Source organism: Emys orbicularis, chromosome 8 (genome assembly GCF_028017835.1).
Source record: "Emys orbicularis isolate rEmyOrb1 chromosome 8, rEmyOrb1.hap1, whole genome shotgun sequence".
NCBI classification, from domain to species: Eukaryota; Metazoa; Chordata; order Testudines; family Emydidae; genus Emys; species Emys orbicularis.
The window spans coordinates 95,082,871-95,100,724 of record NC_088690.1 but is presented as its reverse complement, the minus strand read 5'-3'; the positions used below and the strand labels follow the sequence as shown (position 1 = coordinate 95,100,724).

At 46.6% G+C, this 17,854-nt stretch overlaps 1 protein-coding gene across 1 annotated transcript in view; it reads right to left on the bottom strand.

Annotated features, from left to right (window-relative positions):
* DPYSL3 (dihydropyrimidinase like 3) overlaps nt 1-16,742 on the bottom strand; it is a 75,254-nt gene extending 58,512 nt beyond the window's left edge. Inside the window, exon 1 of the mRNA XM_065408799.1 lies at nt 16,419-16,742. Within this exon, the coding sequence (XP_065264871.1) occupies nt 16,419-16,742 (324 nt within the window). The remainder of the gene's footprint in view (nt 1-16,418) is intronic.
* Nucleotides 16,743-17,854: the final 1,112 nt, after the last annotated feature.

Genomic DNA, 17,854 nt, shown 5'->3' with positions numbered 1-17,854 from the left:
ATTATTATTTTTATAATTATTATTATATAATAATTATTATTATTATGAATAAAAACTGGAAAACATGAACCTTAAAAGTTCAGAAAGCAGAAGGCAAATAAAAAGAACCCAACATTTATTATTTTTTAAAATCTCATTATTTTTATTCCAATCTCATGATTTTAGGGCCTGACACATGCTCTTTGAATACTTGGAATTGGCAGTACTGGGTTCCCGATGTTCCAGGGCATAAGCCGACCACCACATTCCTCCACTATGATATCTTTCAGCACATCCAGGTGCATTCTGGAGCTTTTACACCTCTCTCTGCAGCCTTTAGCCATGGCCAGAATTAGAGGCGCAATAGATGGACAGGTCGCAAAATACCTTAATGTTCCGGTAAGGCAAGTGGTGCAATAAGAGGCCTGACAGACCTCAGCTCACTTCTGACTGGCGTCCTGCCAGCTGCTGTGACTAAACAGACTAAACATGGGGTATCAGTTGGCTAATACCGGTGCTTCTGATTTCCACTACAATAGCTCAACTCCCTCACAGGGCTAAAGGGTGACGCCAAACTCATAAAGCAGAGGCATCTGTCCATTCCCCCTTAATTACATGCACAATGAAGAATGTAAAGAGAGGCTGAGTTTTCTGCTCAGCGTCATGTCTTTTCCCCCTTCAGCTGAATGGAAACACATGTTATTGGATGCAAATCTATCTGTGTAAAAGGATCATGGCTATTTCCCAACTGAAGGATAGGAAAGTCACTGCTGGACACTGACTCGCAGCAGCAAGCCAGCCTGGCCTTAAGAGCCAAGCGCTCCAGTTATACTTTCCAGCCTCTCAGCCCCGTCTCCAGGAAGGGAGCCTGGATGTTTGGTTTTTGTTTCTTCCTCCCATTTCCTCCATCCATCCATAGCAACTGCTCCTTAGCTGAGGAAGTTTAACAGGCTCCATCTCCCATCTCTTAGGCAGCGGTAACAGTGGAGAAACTCTGTCCAGATCCACAATAGGCCGTCACCCTTAGCAAAGCGCACTCAGGAGATGCAGGCTGAGAAGTCAGACAGGCAGTGTGTTTCTGAGGCTGCAGAGCAGGAACATGGCATTCTGTTAAGGACTAAGCCTTCCTTGTCAGGCTGATTCTGTACAGGGGCTAGATAGATTCATGCCTTAGACTTTTCACTTCTGGAAACTTAGCTGCAAAATCTTGGCTAGGCCGTACGTGAAATGAGTTTGCCAGGTCTTATACCATTCCTATTGTGTGTTTGTCTGCATCACAAAACCCTTTTGTGCTTTGATACAATTCGTAATGATCAGACATTTCTGCTCAAGCAGAGCCCAGGGTGGAACAGCAGAGGTGTGCATTAGCAGAGCAGGTGGGTTATCAGGCCTGAGTGGCAATGACAAAGTTGTTCTGTGGGCCCTGGATAAGAATAGGAGCAATGTTGCTGGTCAGGATTGAGATGCACTGGCAGAACTATACGTGGGAAGCTTGCAGTGCACCTCCTTGCAGCATTTCTGGCTCTAACCAGCATTTTTAGCTTGCCACAAAAACACCAAACCCACCCATAAAATTAAAAAAGGAATGAGTCAATGCTATTCAGCATCACCCTTTACAAAGAAGATGAAGCACAGTTTAATTTCAGATTCTCTCATCTGATACTATCCATCAGTGCATTGACTGCTCAGATATGCAGCCCTTTGCCATGCTGACGGGCATAGCATAAGATTCTAAAGGAAAATTTGCCAGTCTCCTTCAATATTTCACACCAGTAAGGTCTCCCTTTAGCCCTGTGATACGTGCACTGGGGTCTCTTGTCACTGGTTGGGGAATCTCTTCTCTTATAAATCAACTGCAATGGAGGGCAGACAGGACAACATTTTATCTTCAGGCATTCAAAATACATAGTGACATCCCCCCAGGCATGATTTGATGGAAACACCAATGGCAAAGTTTTTACAGTGTGGTCATGGGTGGGTGAGGTGGGTGCATCTGAGGATAAAGTCCAAAGCTCTTAGGAGTGCAGAAAAAAAGTATTTGAAAAGCAATGGCAACTGCAGAAAGGATGATACTATAAACAGGGAATTCTGTTACCATGATGATGTAAAGGCCAAGAGATGACACACAGAACTGCGAGAACTTGGGCACCTTGGAGAAAAATCACCTTTTGTTCCCTTCAAATGTGACCAGACTTTGAGGAGAGTCCCTTGTAGCTTTTGTTTGTGTGGGATTAAATCCATAGTGTTTGCTGAATACCGTCACTGAAATGGTACAATTGGATTATAGCTAGCTATTTTTTTTGTTTTTGTTTTGTAGTATCTCTGAAATTAGACGTGGGCAAGACCAATTAGGTCACTAGGCCATTCTCCAGCTAGAGAAGGATTGTTCCCTTCACTGTATTCTCAAGTGCTTTGTCTAGTCCAGGGACTGGCAACCTTTGGCACGCGGCTCGCCAGGGTAAGCACCTTGGCAGGCCGGGTCGGTTTGTTTACCTGCCGCGTCTGCAGGTTCGACCAATCGCAGCTCTCATTGGCCGCGGTTCGCCGCTCTAGGCCAATGGGGGTGGTGGGAAGCGGCGGCCAGGATATCCCTCGGCCCGCGCCGCTTCCCGCGGCCCCCATTGGCCTGGAGTGGTGAACCGCGGCTAGTGAGAGCCACGATCGGCCAAACCTGCGGACGCGGCAGGTAAACAAACCGGCCCGGCCCGCCAGGGTGCTTACCCTGGCGAGCCGCGTGCCAAAGGTTGCCGATCCCTGGACTAGTCTGTCCCAGGCAATCAGGTTTGCTCCTCTTACTTTAGGAGATGATTCCACAGCTCAACTTCATTGTTAAGATATTAACCCTCATATTCAGGGCTTGATTCTTCAATCACTTACACATTGCAACTCCACTGATTTCAGTGGGGTTGTTCCTGATTTATAACAGGGTATGGAAGGAGAAAAACAGACTCCCAGCTCAGACCACATTTTCTTGTACTCTGTTTCACTCTGCTACTCTGTTATATCTTCTTGTATCTGCCACGCCTAAACAAATCTTTTCCATCATGCTGATAATTATTCCTTTTTATGTCTCAATTAGCTCCACTCCACCTACTGAGATGAATTCATGCCTGTTATCACGCCACTGAAACGTATGGAGTGACATCAGGGATACATTTGTCCCATTAAATTCTTTTAATCTTTTCTCAGATCAATATATCTAACCCTTTAATCACATTTGCTGCTCTTCTTGGAATTCTCTGCAATTTGTCAATATCTCTCTGGTACTGAGGCACTCACAATTGAATGCATGTTGTAGGTTTAGTCCCAAAAGTGCCATACCAAAAGGAAAACCATATCCCCACTTTGGCTTGAAGCCCAAAATCTCACTGGACTTTTTGCACACTATATCACTGTGGAAGATTGTAAGCAGTTTGCTCTCCACCATCACTCATAGGATTTTCTTGGCATTAGTGTCCTCTACATATACAACATCTGTATTTTGGATTATTTACCCCCGTTGTCCTTGCATTTTTCCAAGTTGAATCTCATTTTGCTGTTTCTTGACCATATTTCTCACTCTCTATATCCCTCTGTATCATTGTCCTCTTTTCCCTGGTGTTCATAACACATCCCAGTTTACTGTCATCTGCAAATGTAATTAATGTACTATTTATCTTTCTTCCAGCTCATTAATAACAGTTTAAAACAAAACTGCCTCTAGCACTGATGCCTGCAGTTTCCCATGAACACCTCCCCCAGCTCAATACATCACCATGTTGTCCTTCTTTTCAGCCAGTTCTCACTGAGGCACATATCCAAGCCAATGTCACAGTGCTCGTATTCAAGCCAATATGATCCAACTTTTCCAGTAAGATTTCCTGAGGCTCTGCACACGCCTCTCCTGACCTTCGCTTGAGGTAAATCAAACCACACTAAAATTATGTGAAAGACAACAGACTTCCACGGTAAATGGAAATTTAGCATGGCAGTGGGGTTGGAGTAAAGGGCCAGGAGTTTCTCCTAGGAGCTAGGACACCCCCTTCTAGTCTAGGCAATACTAGGGTTGTTCCCTTTTTATGTTTTGGGTTTGTCCCAGTCAAAGGAAAATGTCATGGCAACACTGTACAGTGGGTAGTGCATGGAATTAGAAATCAGGAGATTGGGTTCCATTCTGACTCTGCCACTTACTTGCTGTGATTTTGGGGAATTTCCTTAGCCAGCCATGCCTCAGTTTAGCCTTCTGTAAAATGGGCAATAATGACACCTTTGTACAGTGTTTTGAGATCTAGAAATTATAGGTGCTAACATATATTATAACATGTTTTCTCACTCCATGCCCCTTTTGTGATCTCCTCTTCCCCTAAATTAAACCCCTTCCAACTCTGTTGTATTTCTGAATGGGGTATGTGAGTGGAGATCTCAACATCGCCAATTAGATCTGATGTGATTACACAGGGGGATAGCAACTGCCACAGAAACTCTCTGTGGGTTCCCAAGAGGTTTGGGGTGTATTCAAGGAGCTAATTCCCTTGGTGGTGTGGGATTGAGACCAAACAGTAAAGGGGAAATTCCACTAATGGGAAAAACACAGAAGCCAAACTCCAAGGCCAGTTCTCCAGGAAACCAAACCCCCACCCCACGCAATCAACTTGGTGGTGTCTCTGTGTGCAACACTGACCTCTACTGGAGGCAGACTGGAGCTGACTTTACAGTTAATGGAGGGCTGGTTCCCTCCATTCTGTCTTGCTCTTACTCCCCTCTCAGCTCACCTAAGCTGCATGTGATCCTCCAATCAATGCCCCAATCTGTGAATCCTCAGTGCAGGGCCATGAACCACTCAGTTCTGCTTCTACAAGGCTGGGTCTGCCCCTGTGACACATCTAATCAGTGCCCTGCCTGCAGCACATGTATCACTGCAGAGAGGAGAGTGGAATAGTGTTGATCAGAAGCCCTGCAGTTGTGGGAGTTGCATTGCCTCAATGCAGGAGGCTGTACAGGAACATGGACATTGTGGGGAAGGAATCATACTCTTGCTGTCCCAGAAAACAGGCCAGAACACCACTCCAAACATTGCCTTGCAGGGAGAGACAGACTGAGTGGAGCTGGCATGGGACAGGTAGGAAGGCAGCCATTATAGGACTGGCTCTGCAAGGGGAGAGAAGTGTTGTTAGTCAATGGGGCAAGGAAGATCCTGAGCCACTAACTAGGGCTCCTCTGTATCTTGTCACAAGGCCTAGCTCTTGACAGATGCCTGCCTGCCTGCCAGCAAGACCAAGTGTGCAGAGGGAACTTAAGCCCTCCCCCGCACTGCCAGACTGTATCAGCTATCCACAAACAGGGGAGTTCCCTCTACTAGTTGCATCAGGAGAGCTGCTCAGAAAGCTCACTAGGTAGCCCCCTCTGGGCCATAAGTGCTATCCCTGATGCTCCATGCAGTTTGACAATCCTGGTGTCTGTCTGAATGATATTGCACATGCTGCCCAATCTCACCTGGGCACGTGCAGTAACTTCAACTGCAAGCAGTAAGCCTAGGGTTACCATATTTCAGCTAGCAAAAAAGAGGACGGGAGGAGCCCCGCCCTAGCCCCGCCCCCATCCTGCCCTAGCCCCGCCCCTGCCCCTTCCACTCCTTCCCACTTCCCGCCCCCCTCAGAACCCCCAACCCTCCGCCCGCTCCTTGTCCCCTGACTGCCCCCTCCTGAGACCCTCCCCCCATCCTAACTGGCCCCCTAGGACCCTACCTGTACCCTGACTGCCCCAACCCTTATCCACACCCCCACCCCCAGACAGACCCCTGGGACTCCCAAGCCCCATCCAACCACTCCCCACCCCCTGACAGCCTCCCCCAGAACTCCCGACCCATCTAAACCCCTCTGCTCCCTGTCCCCTGACTGCTCCAATCCCTCTCCCCACCCCTGCCCCCTGACAGCCCCGCCCCCAGAACTCCCAACCCCCCCCCGCTCCTTGTCCCCTGACTGCCCCCTCCTGGGACCCCTGCTCCTAACTGCTCTCCAGAACCCCACCCCCTACCTAAGCCTCCCTGTTCCTTGTCCCCTAACTGCCCCTCCTAAGACCCCCCCCCACCCTAACTGCCCCCCCAGGACCCTACCCCCTACCTGTACCCTGACTGCCCAAAACCTTATCCACACCCCCCCCAGAAAGCCCCCCCCAAACTCCCGACCCCCCCCGTCTCTTGACTGCCCCCTCCAGAACCTCCCTGCCCCTTCTCCGACCCCCTGGCCCCCTTACCCTGCCGCTCGTCCCAGCATGCTGGGCAGCAGGGGAGGAGGAGCGGGGAAGGAGCTCCAGACTGCCGGAGGCGATCTGCGAATGCAGGGAGGGAGGGAGTGATCTCTGCTGCAGGGGAAGCGGAAGAGGGGCTCTCTCTAGCTGTCGGAGCCCCATGTAAGTGGCACCATCCGGCCGGCTGCCCTGTTAGCCATGCGCGCTCTGCATAGGGGGGGAAGTCCGGACATTTACAAATTCCCCCCGGACGCTATTTTTAGCTCAAAAAGCCGGACATGTCCAGGGGAATCCGGACGAATGGTAACCCTAAGTAAGCCCAGCAAGAGAGAGGCCAGGGATGGGCCTAAGGAACTGCCCCTTGTACATTGGAAAGGTTCCATTGTGGGATTTGCACTGCAGCTTCTTAACACATCCCATCTTCCTCTAGTAAAGCAAAATGACAGCGGGCGCAGAGAGCTGTCACATCAGAACCCATCCAGCTCTCTCCTGCCAACAGTTTTCCCCCCACTTGCCTCTTGCTGTTTCTAATGCTCCCCGGTGTTGTGTGATAGATCATGGAACCCTGGGAGGGTCAGATTAATGGGCTCAGTAAGAAACTGTGGGATGTGTGGGATTTCTCCAATTTCTAATTAAAAGCACCCTGGATTGGGAATCCCAAATGCAGCAGTGGAGGGAGTCAGCCTTAAGAAGGGACTCTTCAGTGCATTCCTCAACCATCTGGGCACAATGAAACTGAAATAGTGGAATGGTTTTGCTTAGAGATTGACTGGTTGCCCCAGTGGATGTTTAGCAAAAACTAAGGCCAACCTTGGATGCATCTGCTTCTCTGAAAGATGATCTCATCCCGATTCCACAGACAAGGAATCTTGAACTGGGTGGTAGCTGATTCCTGAAACAGCTTTGCAGATTTCTGTAAGGTTTCTTCACTCTCCCAGGCTATAGGTCAAGAAGCACTCTTTGCCCATCCAAAAACATTTGCTTCATGTTTAACCTAATGTACACATGGGACACATCTAGCAACTGGAAATCCATCCATTTGCAGACCATCCCTTTGCACTCATGCCCTTCCTGCCCTCTGTAAAGTGATCACCTCCCCGGGTGTTGAAATTTTTGGCATGTTTTGGGTTTCATGGAACTTTTTACAGTTCCACAGAATGTCTCCCTCCCTGCCTTCTCCTCCTTAATTAAAACCATTGTTTTTCTGGGGAAATTTAATTGAAAGAACATGTATTTCTAGCTGCCTCTTCTTTGGAAGAAAGAAAGAGCCTTCATGCTTGTGCTGCTTCTAGGACAACCAGGGGAATACAATAAAATCACAGCAGGACCCAAAACAAAGTCTTATATTCACGCACTCATGTACATACACTCAAAACTTTGTGATGCTTGAAATCCAGCTCCATAGTTTGCACTTGATTCTAATCTCTGAGTCAACAATTGCAGACACTTTCTTTGTAACTGCAGGGCAAGGACATAGTCAATTGCAGGTTTTTTATAGCTGGTGAAATCAGTACAAACAGCAAGAAATTTGTATATGTTTATCAAGGAAGATTAAAGTATGGGAGATGGCAGAATGTATAAATGGGTTTGGATTTCAAATACCCACAAAGTTCTGGAGTATTCAGAGTATTCTGGGTTTTAGTTTAAAGCCTGTCTTTAACAAGCATTTGCAAATACTTTTGACTTTATGCAATTATTTTTCAGTAATAAAATGTATGTGCACCACTATCCTCTACTTGATTAAATCAGAATTGCTCAACTATGTGTCATTACCTTAACCCTATACTGTTAACCATGACTCACCTCTAGCTCAAGTGGCTAGGGCCTGCAATTTTGGAGCAGGAGAATTTTAGTTTCTCTCTACTGCTGCTGTGAAGTTCTGAATCATGAATCATCAAGTTCCTAGATGTACATGGATTTGATCTTTCAGCTCTAAGGATTGCACTTCAAGATACTTTACAAACTGTGTAATGTACACCAATATATTGGGGGCTGATGGGCTCTTTCGGAGATGCAGCTGTCTCTGCAGTGGAATGATACCAGTGTCAACACAACACAATGGTTTAGATCAGGAACTGAATGATGATTTATCCAGTTCAGACTACAAGTGAGAATTTAGGTGGGAAGAGTGCATTAATCTGAGTTGGACTTTAGCCCAAACATCAGACACCAAGACTAATTCCTAGTGGAAAGAGCACTGGACTAGGACTCAGGAGACTTCAGTTCTAGTTACAGTTCTGCCACTACCCTGCTGATTGTATTTGGGTGAGTCACTTAATCTCTGAGCCTCACTTTCCCCATCTGTACAAAGGAGATAATGATACCAACAAAGAATAGATCATTTGATGATTACCTGTTCTGTTCATTCCCTCTGGGGCACTTGGCATTGGCCACTGTCGGAAGACAGGATACTGGGCTAGATGACCTTTGATCTGACCCAGTATGGCTGTTCTTATGTTCTACCTCCTTTGGAAAGTGCTTTGAATTCTACTGATGAAAAGAACTGCATAAGAGCTAGGCGTCCATTATTATTATCACTGAAATGAACCACGAGATCTTGAATAACCACAAATGGTCAGGAGTCAGTCCTTGTTTATCAGCTCACCCAATACCAAGCATCTTGGCAGCAGCACAGCACCCCCTAACACCATCCTGAGATATTGATTCAGTACTGACTCAGAGGAAAGAGCAGACCTATTGATTCACTGAAGCCACTTCTGGATGTAGCTGGTTTTCTGATAACTTCCATCCAACTACTTACTCAGATCACACCTGCTCCAAGGCCAAAAGAGGAACAATCACAGGTTGGTGTGTAAACTACTGTTGGCAGAACATAGAGAACTTTCTTTAAGCAGCAGCCGCACATATAATGTATGTGCATATTGGTGTACTTTATAATAACCTACAAAAATGTTGTTACAATTGGAATTGTTGTTTGAAAATAAATGTCACTTCATTTAATATTCCTATTCTTTTAACTCCCTAGCTGGAACCGGTGTTATTGGAAAAGGCCATTTCTTTCTCTATCCTCAGCCTCTCTCTATGGGATTATTCTCCCCAAAGTTGCTATGTGCTACGTATAAGATTGAGAAGAGAGCTGTTCACAAGACAAAGAAAAGATCTGAATGGTAGAAAAAGTGAGACTATGTGAGGAACTGTGTGCAAGAAACCATCCAAGTGAGTGTAGGACTGCTGGTGTAACATGGCAGCTGTATCCTCTACATTGTCTTGTTGATGGTATGGTTAATGCTGCATCAAAGCCTGTCTGCACAGACATCCCTATGGTTGTTCAGCCTACAATTAATGTGTCAGGCTGAGCTCTGCATTAGTTGTAAGCTCTAAGTAAAAAGATCACCAGGTCATTGTGAATACAAGTCCTTGAAGAAGTCTGCTCACAAAGGCAAGTGCTAGACTATCTCATGGGTATAGAGAATAATACAAAAAATATAACGCCTACAAATCAAGGGGTTGGCCTCACCCAGAACATTGTGCTCAGTTTGGGTCATATCATCTAAAAAAAAACCACCAGCAGAAATAAAGAATCATTCCTACACCTACTTATGGCAGCCAGATCCAGTCCTTCAAGGAGGCATCCATGACTAGTGAAATGAAGAGGACCAAGGATAAAGCTATATTTGTTGAGTATCAGGTGGCCTGGACCAATCTAGGTATTTATTAAAGTTGGTCAGAAAATTGGCTTTTTTCCCATTGAAAATGTTGACAAAAATGAAAAAAATAGTTTTCATATAATTTTCCATGGAGAAGCTTGACTTTTCAGCAAAAAATCAAAAACTGACATATATTGTCTGAAAATGAAATAGTTCAACTCAGAAATACTGATGTGATGCCGTGTGAGAGTTATAGTTTAGGTGCTGGGCTCCCACATTGGACTACATCTCCTATGATGCACAATGGCCCCCTCCCGCTCGGGTGAGTGAAGATGGTTGCATCATGGGAGTTCCTGGCCCTGGTGTATCTTGGGAGAAGTAGTTCAAGTAGGGAGCTCAGTCCATAAAGGAGAATGGTGACATGAGGGAGCTGAACTACAACTCTCATGAGGCGTCACAGCAGCATATCGAAATCAAAATATTTCAGTTTTCTGCTGAACTATTTTGGTTTTGGGGCATCTCACTTTTTTGATGAGAAAAGAAAATTTCCTATGCAAATCAGACACTTTTTGAGAAAAACTTTGTTTAGTTAAAATCCAAGTTTCCACCAATACATTTTTGATGAAAAATTTTCGATCAGCCCTAGTATTTATACCATGCTCATCATTATGATATCTGAGTGCCTGGTGAGTGATATTTACCAGCCTTCGTGTTCATCCTGGACATAGGACTGTTGGAAAGAACTTGCACCCTGGCATGTATAGCTCAAGCACTGATTTTTGATAACTATGCTTCAGGTTTTAGCTCTCTTTAGAATGTGATTGCAGGATTCTCTGAGGCAAACACAGGCTGTATGCAGCAAAATCAGAAAATTAACTTTTGTTTTACAATCAAAATCTATGATTTAACAAGACAGATTTTACCAGGGCTTTGGAGGGGAGCCCGGAGCTGGAGCGCAGAGCAGCTCCGGAGCAGAGGAGCTGCAGGTTTTTGCCTGGAGCTGGAGCGGAGCCGGAGCATAGCTCCAAAGCCCTGGATTTTACTGTCACTCCTGTGTCACACAGGCAACCTTTTCTATGGCCTTCCTGCAGGAGAAAGGGCCTGATTCTGCCCTCATTATCTTCAGGCTGAGAAGACCCTAACTGGTTTCTCTGAAGCACTATCAATTTCTCAGAATACTGTAACGTAGGTAAAGATGGGCCAACCCAACCCCCTCTGTAAAATGAGGAAAATAATACTCCCTACTGTATGGGGTGTTGCCAGGGTTTAATTTAATTAATTAATTAATTAATGGTATTAAAGTGCTTTGAGATCCCCCAATAAAAAGTGCTATATTAGTAGAGATGTGCAAATAACAGATTTTTCAGTTCACCGGCAATTATGAAAAATTATGGACAATAATTCATTTCAGGTCAAACCAAAAATTATTTTTTTTGAAAATTTTCAATGAATTAAAAAGTCAGAAAAAAATGTGTTTGGGGTCAAATAAAACAATGTTTTGGTTTGGTTTCAAGCTTTTTTATGTTTCTGTATTTTTTTTTAAATACAATTGAAGGAAATCTCAAAATGAAGTCATTTTGAACAGAAAAAATTCATCTAGAAAATGCTGAAACAAAATATTTCAACTTTTTGCAGAATTTTCTTTGTTTTTTTCCACATGAACAAGTCATCCAAACCAACATGAATTCACAAAATGTTTCAGTGTATGCAAATCTGCATTTTTCACCAGAAAAAGTTTTGGTCTAAAAATTCTGTCCAGCTCCATATGTAAGTGCAAAAATGTCACGATTACCATGCTAAATCAACAGGTAAAAATCTGCTGTGGTCTCAGTGATTCTTCTTGTAAATTATTGACACTGGAAATACAAACACTTGAAACTGAACTTATAAAATACTTGTGACAGAAGAAAAAAAAATCATTTTCTTTCAAGCTACCTCCTCTCTTAGGGTCTATCTTATAGTTGAGTTTGGGATTTTATCACATATTAAACGTGTGTGGTGGCATACAACTGGATTCTCTAAAAGGAATAATTACAGCAAGACTTTACTTTGTTGGTAGTATTTGTCAGCCCCTACTAAAGAGTTAGAGCCTTCTCCCTTGCAGCCCCAGTGATCTTCCTGCCTGAGCCTGCAGTGAAGTGGTTGTTATCCTGCATTTATAGCCATTACAACCAGTTGCCAAGGAAATGATGACTTCACTGCAGAACCGTGTAGCAGGATGGGATGAGAATCCTGGAATAAATATAATTGGGCCAAATGTTTCTTGTCTACTTCTTCGAACAGCAGGGAGCAGAAACGAGTGGAGCCGCAGTGTTGGGTAAGGAAGAGATACAAGAAAGAGGTGACTCCCCTACAAACCCATGAGCGGGGGGGAAGCACACTGCCATACAAATGGAATGTCACTTCCGATTGCACCTCTCCATTCCTTCTTCCCTCCTTCCTGTCCTCCCCAGTGCAACTCTGCCTCTGCAGAGGCAAAACTGAAAGTCAACAATGAAGTAGTGTACCATGTCAGGGCTGGATACGATGCATCACTGTTATTTCCTTTGGCTAAAGCAGAGTCCAGGTAATAATCCCAGCGAGCAACACCAGGACATAATTTCAGAGGGCGTTGTCAGAAAAGTCAGGGGTTAGAGAGAGATGCTATTTCATTTTGTTATGGTAAATTAAGTGGCTTATTACAATTCCATTAGCTGAAAAGCATGGCTGAAATTGGAACAAACTATGGAGGTTCTGATCTCAAGGGACATTATTTATAAAGACCAGTGTTGAGCAAAATGTGTGCTCAAATTTATTGTCAATCGAAAACAAAAAGCCAACAGCAGGCTTCGGGCTGCATGTACACCTGAAAATTCTCAACCAAGAGGGGAACCATGGACCTGATCCGGGCTCCCCCAAATCCCATTATATTCTATAGATGTTTTATGAGGGCTCTGCATGCTCGACCATGGAGGCATGTCCCTGCATCAGGGAGTGTGGTCACCATATTTATAATATGCCGTAAACACACGTCTCTGGCTTGGATTGCTGATGCAGTAGGCAACAGTATAACAGCAGCAATTTAATGTGGCAGATTTCTCAGGCCCTGTGGTTCAACTACACTTTATTACAAGTGATGGGGAAGGAAGAGGAGTTCCTCTTGTTAAACATTTACCTGGGAGCCAGAACTGTAACAGCCAGGTAATATGCAGTAACATGTAATTTCATGATGCAGTTCTAATGCAGTTATTTCACTACTGAAGTGGTGGTATTACTAATGCTTAGCATAGCTGCTCTCATGGTGTGTTGTTAAGAAAAGCAGCAATTTGTTGACATTGTGCTTCCAAGAATCTGTTCATAACAACTAAACATAAGTGAGAAACAAGCATTAAAAGCAGAGCACTTGCATAGGGTCCCCAATCTCTGCCCCCTCCCCCAACCCCTCCGATCACCAGGAAAAAGAAAACAAAACAAAACTGACAGGTTGTAGTTCTGTTCAGGGGCCCCCAATTTCCATAGTGCGGAGGGCCCCAAAATTCTTTATCAGACCCTGATTAGGAGAAGCAATTTGGCCTAGTGTCTTGTGCCCAGGACTAGGAACTGGGAACTTCTGTAATCCCAGTTCTGTCGGTGATTTCCTATATGGCCTTGAGCAAGTCACTTAACCTCTCTCTGTCTGATTTCTTACATGTAAAATCATTATAAGAAAAAAATCAATTTGTACTGAGAAATAACCATTTTAGGCCCTGATCCTGAAATGAGCTTTACACAAGCAACCTCTTGTGGCTCCGAAGACAGGACTGGGGTCACGTTGCGACCTGGTGCCCTTTAAAAGTGGGAGCTGTAGTTGTAGGTCGCATGCTGGCTCCTAGTCATGTGCTCCACAGGAAACTGTATACAAGGCCTCCTTAGGCAGAGATGCAGATAGGAGAGACCCAGGCTTAGGGAAGGGACTCGACTGTGTGTGCCTGCCAGGTGGAACACCTGAGAAGAAGAAACCTGCCGTGAGCAGGAGCCAGCTGGAGATTGTGGGGAAACCCTGGGGACAAGGACCTAGGCAAGACCCTGAGGGATAGTGAGGCTCTTTAGAATCTTTGTTTCTATATTAATAAAGAAAACAATTGAGGAAAGTCTGCAGACAGGCTGCTCCAGCATCTCCACTGCTGCTCAGAGTTTCCCAGAGCAGCAGCAGCTTGAAATTAACAATACACTGGCCAGTTTCACTGTCACTATTCAGAATCTTATGGACAACTGTGAAACTGACAAAAATAATGTTAATTTCATTCTTGCCTTGATAAAGCTATGAGCAGCAGCTGCAGCAGACACCGGGGAAGAGACAGAGGAATCAAAAAACAAAGGCTAAAAGGACACGGGATAGAGTAGTGGAGATATCTCAGAACGTGCTCTCTGCAGGAAAGGAAGAAGAGATCAAAGACTCCTTTCCAGCAAAAAGGAAGAGGTGGTTCAAATGTATTGGATACCTGCTAGGAAGAGATTTATATGAACAATGGAGACAAGCAGCAGAGACTAAGGATAGTGCCCCTGAAAGGATGCCCAGCACCTTCCCAAAAGCTAGGGCTGTGCGGAGGGCTGGGCTCCTCCATTTTGCTGGGGAACCTTTCACTTCCCAGTCAGACTTCGGTCACCTTAAGTTCTCTGATTCATAAATGTATGTTAAATACATCAAGCCTGGCATTCCATGTTCAAACTTGAGCATATGTAAAATTCACAGATACCAATTGTACTTCTTAATTCTCAAAGATTTATTGTGCAGCAAAATTATTTTTTCCCATTTTCTTTAAAAGCACACTTTACTTTTTCTGACCATGTTGCAAAGAATCCTTACAGACTGGCCCAGAGTATAAAAAGGGAAACACTTCTGACTATTATAATAATTTATTAAAAGATTCACCCAAGTATTGTCACTGACTTATAGGAATAATAATCATGTATCATGATCAAATCACTTTACAAAAGAGGAGCCTGATTGTGATAACACTTGCATCAAGTGTAAATTAGCAGTAAGCCCATTGAAGTTAATGAAGTTGAACTGGTGTTCAGTGATCTTACTGCCAATTTACATTGGTGTAAATAGGATCAAAGCCAAGGAAGTGAACATTTTTCAAACTCTGACAAAATCTCTATGTTGCTGAGCCCAGGGGAACTTTTATTTAATACTATATAGGGCAATATTTGAGTTTAGATCCAGTCTGGAAACCTTGGGCCTGAAGCCAATCTCATTGACAGCTCTTTTACACCAGTGTTACATCACTAGTTTGAGTGGAATTACTCCTCAGTTACACCAGTATAAGTGAAAAGAATGAAGCTCTTTTGGTTTAGACAACACTCAAGCTTAGATGTGAATTTAATCCCTTTTGAAAAAGCAAGAGATTTCCTTTCATGACCAGCCCTGGTAAAAGTTGGCAGCTTTTCTTCTGATGTGCAGCTTTACCATCCTTGGTAACTCAGTGGACCTTTTAAGTCAATAACTCCAAGAAATGCTGACATCCTGTTTCTTAGACAGGAGCTTTTTACGGTACAAACTGACAGCAAAAGGCTTTTCTTTCTCTCTCTCTTTTTCTAAAGAAACACAGGAGAATGTTGTAGATCCTCCTTTTGGTTAACCACAGATTCTATGAAACAGACTAAAGTTACAGTATGCACTGTCTGCAGTTCCTCTGAGTAAGAGATTTCCATTGCAAATTATTATTCATCATATTGGTGCATAATAATTATACTGTATCCATTTGGTCTCTGCAATCAAGACCTGGAGAGGAACAAATGTCTGACGAGTGACAGTATTTATCTACTGCTCTTCTTAGCTCCCAGTCTGAGCATCTTTTTTGAACTCTGAACCCTCTGACTTCCAAGAACTATAAAGGCACCATCAGAAACACAAAACAAAACAGTGTTTAACTTCTGTCAGTCTTCTAAAAGCCAGAAGTTTCTGAAAAAAGCAAATACAGAACTGATCTGCTTAGCTTGTGCTAAAAAGAAAACTATAGTTTCTTTTCTTTATTATTTTAAAAATACTACAGTAATTACAGCAATGAACCCAAGCCCTGCAGTAACTAGAATAAGCTGTAAAGTTTTGGGCCACGTACGGGAGTACGTCTTTCAGTAAAAGTAAACAGTTTAACAATTTGCAGCAACTCTAAGCAACAGTTCGTGCCGGCAGGATAATTGCAGCTATGTAACACGCACTGATCACATGAAAGCCATAAAGTGCCTTTAGGTAGCAATTAGCACAGGGTCATTCGGGTGTTTATATAAGCGTTTCTGTAACGAGGATGGAGTCCTGCCTCTCTTCCCTGCATCCCCGTGATGCCTGCCGCCCTCGCAGCCCAGCATTTCAATTGCAGAGGCTCCAGGCAGAGACACCGCTATGGGACAGGAGGGAGAGCTGAGCTCCAGCCGCGTGATGCCTGCAGCACTCCCCATGCCCAGCTTTTCGGATGCCCGATGGCTGCTGGCACCTTCACGGCAGAGAGGGGCGGACCCAGACCAGGGCGCTCACCTCACACTCAGCATTTCACATCTCCCAAGCTGGCCCCTCCATGCTGGCTCTGGGGTGCCCCCCGCCCAGCCCCCGTGCAGAGTAGGCGGCGGGGCGCCCCCCCCCCGTACCTTGTCCGGCTGGTGGCCGAGGTTCTGCAGCCGCTCCTTGTCCGAGCCGCTCCGGATCTCCACCCCGGGGGCGGCGGCGGGCTCCCGCGGGGGCTCGGGCTCGGGCGCCGCCGGCTGCGGTTGCCGGCTACCCCGGGCTCCGCGCTGCCCCACGCTCAGGGCCCCGAAGTCCAGCGTCTTGCTCTCGAAGGCGCCCTCCACGCTGCAGAACATGCCGCCGTACTTCTGCCGGGGGACCTGGGCCGTGGTGCCCGGCCGCGCCAGGTACACGGGCAGCTCGTCCTCCTCCCGGCCCCGCCGGCCGCTGCCGCCGCCCGAGGCCATGGCTGGGATCCGGAGCCGGGAGCCGAGCGCCGCGTCCTGAGGCAGGGGCAGCAGCGAGCGCCGCGCGCGGAGCGGGGGGGTCAGAGGAGGGAGGGGGGGCTCTCTGCTGCGGCGCCTCCGCCCGGGCGGGGAGCAGGACACGCGGGCTCAGCAGGGGGCTGGGCAGGGCGCGGGCAGCCAGAGCCGCTCGCGGCGGGCTGGGCACGGGGTCGGACACTCACACGAGAAGGGGGCCGGGCACCAGCACTCACGGCCGGGCCCCTCGCGCGCTCTGGGCACTAGCACTGGCCGGGGCTCCCGCTCGGCAGGCAGGCCGGGCACTAGTGCTCACAAGTGCTGCCCCTCAGGGCGGAGGGCTGAGCACTTGCACTCCCCCGCGCCCCTCAGGGCGGAGGGCTGAGCACTTGCACTCCCCCGCGCTAGCTCTGGCAAAGAGCAGCTCTGTGCACACACTCCCTCGCACGGAGCAAGGGGCTGCACGCTCCCTCGGATCTCCCCGGGCACCCGCCCTCTGTGCACACAACACACGTATCAAGAAGCATGGATGCACGCGGGGAATGGGGCTGGGTCCTGTGATTTCATTGAGAGACTACAGTTTTCTGCTTCTCAGTGTGAATGCTAGTGCCCCTAGGTTGCACTGGTAGGGTACAGCCCCACTCATTGAATGTGGGGGCTCATGGGCAGCTGTGTTCCCTGGCTGTGCTAGTGCACAGCCCCCTTTCTCAGCGTGACTGCTGGGGAGTGCTAGAGGACTGCCCCACCACGGTGAGGGGGAATGCTAGTGCCCAGCTCAGCACCCTGTGTGACCGATTGCTAGTGCAGATTCTCCCTTCCTGAGTGTTACCACCAGTGAGTAGAGAGCTGACCCGAACCCGACTACAGGTATGGTTTCTGGTCACTGCCTCCTGCCCGTAGGCCAGGGTCAGCGGGGCGATGGCTGTGGGCCCAGCTCATGCTGGTCACTGCCACCTTGCTGCACTCTGTGTGTGCAGCAGAGTGAGTGTACTGATGAGTTGTAGCATTTCCCACTCCAAGCACACTCAGCACTGCCAGGTGGTGGCCACCGCCATGCTGATCCCACTGGTAGGAGGCGGCTTGAGGCAGATCTCAGG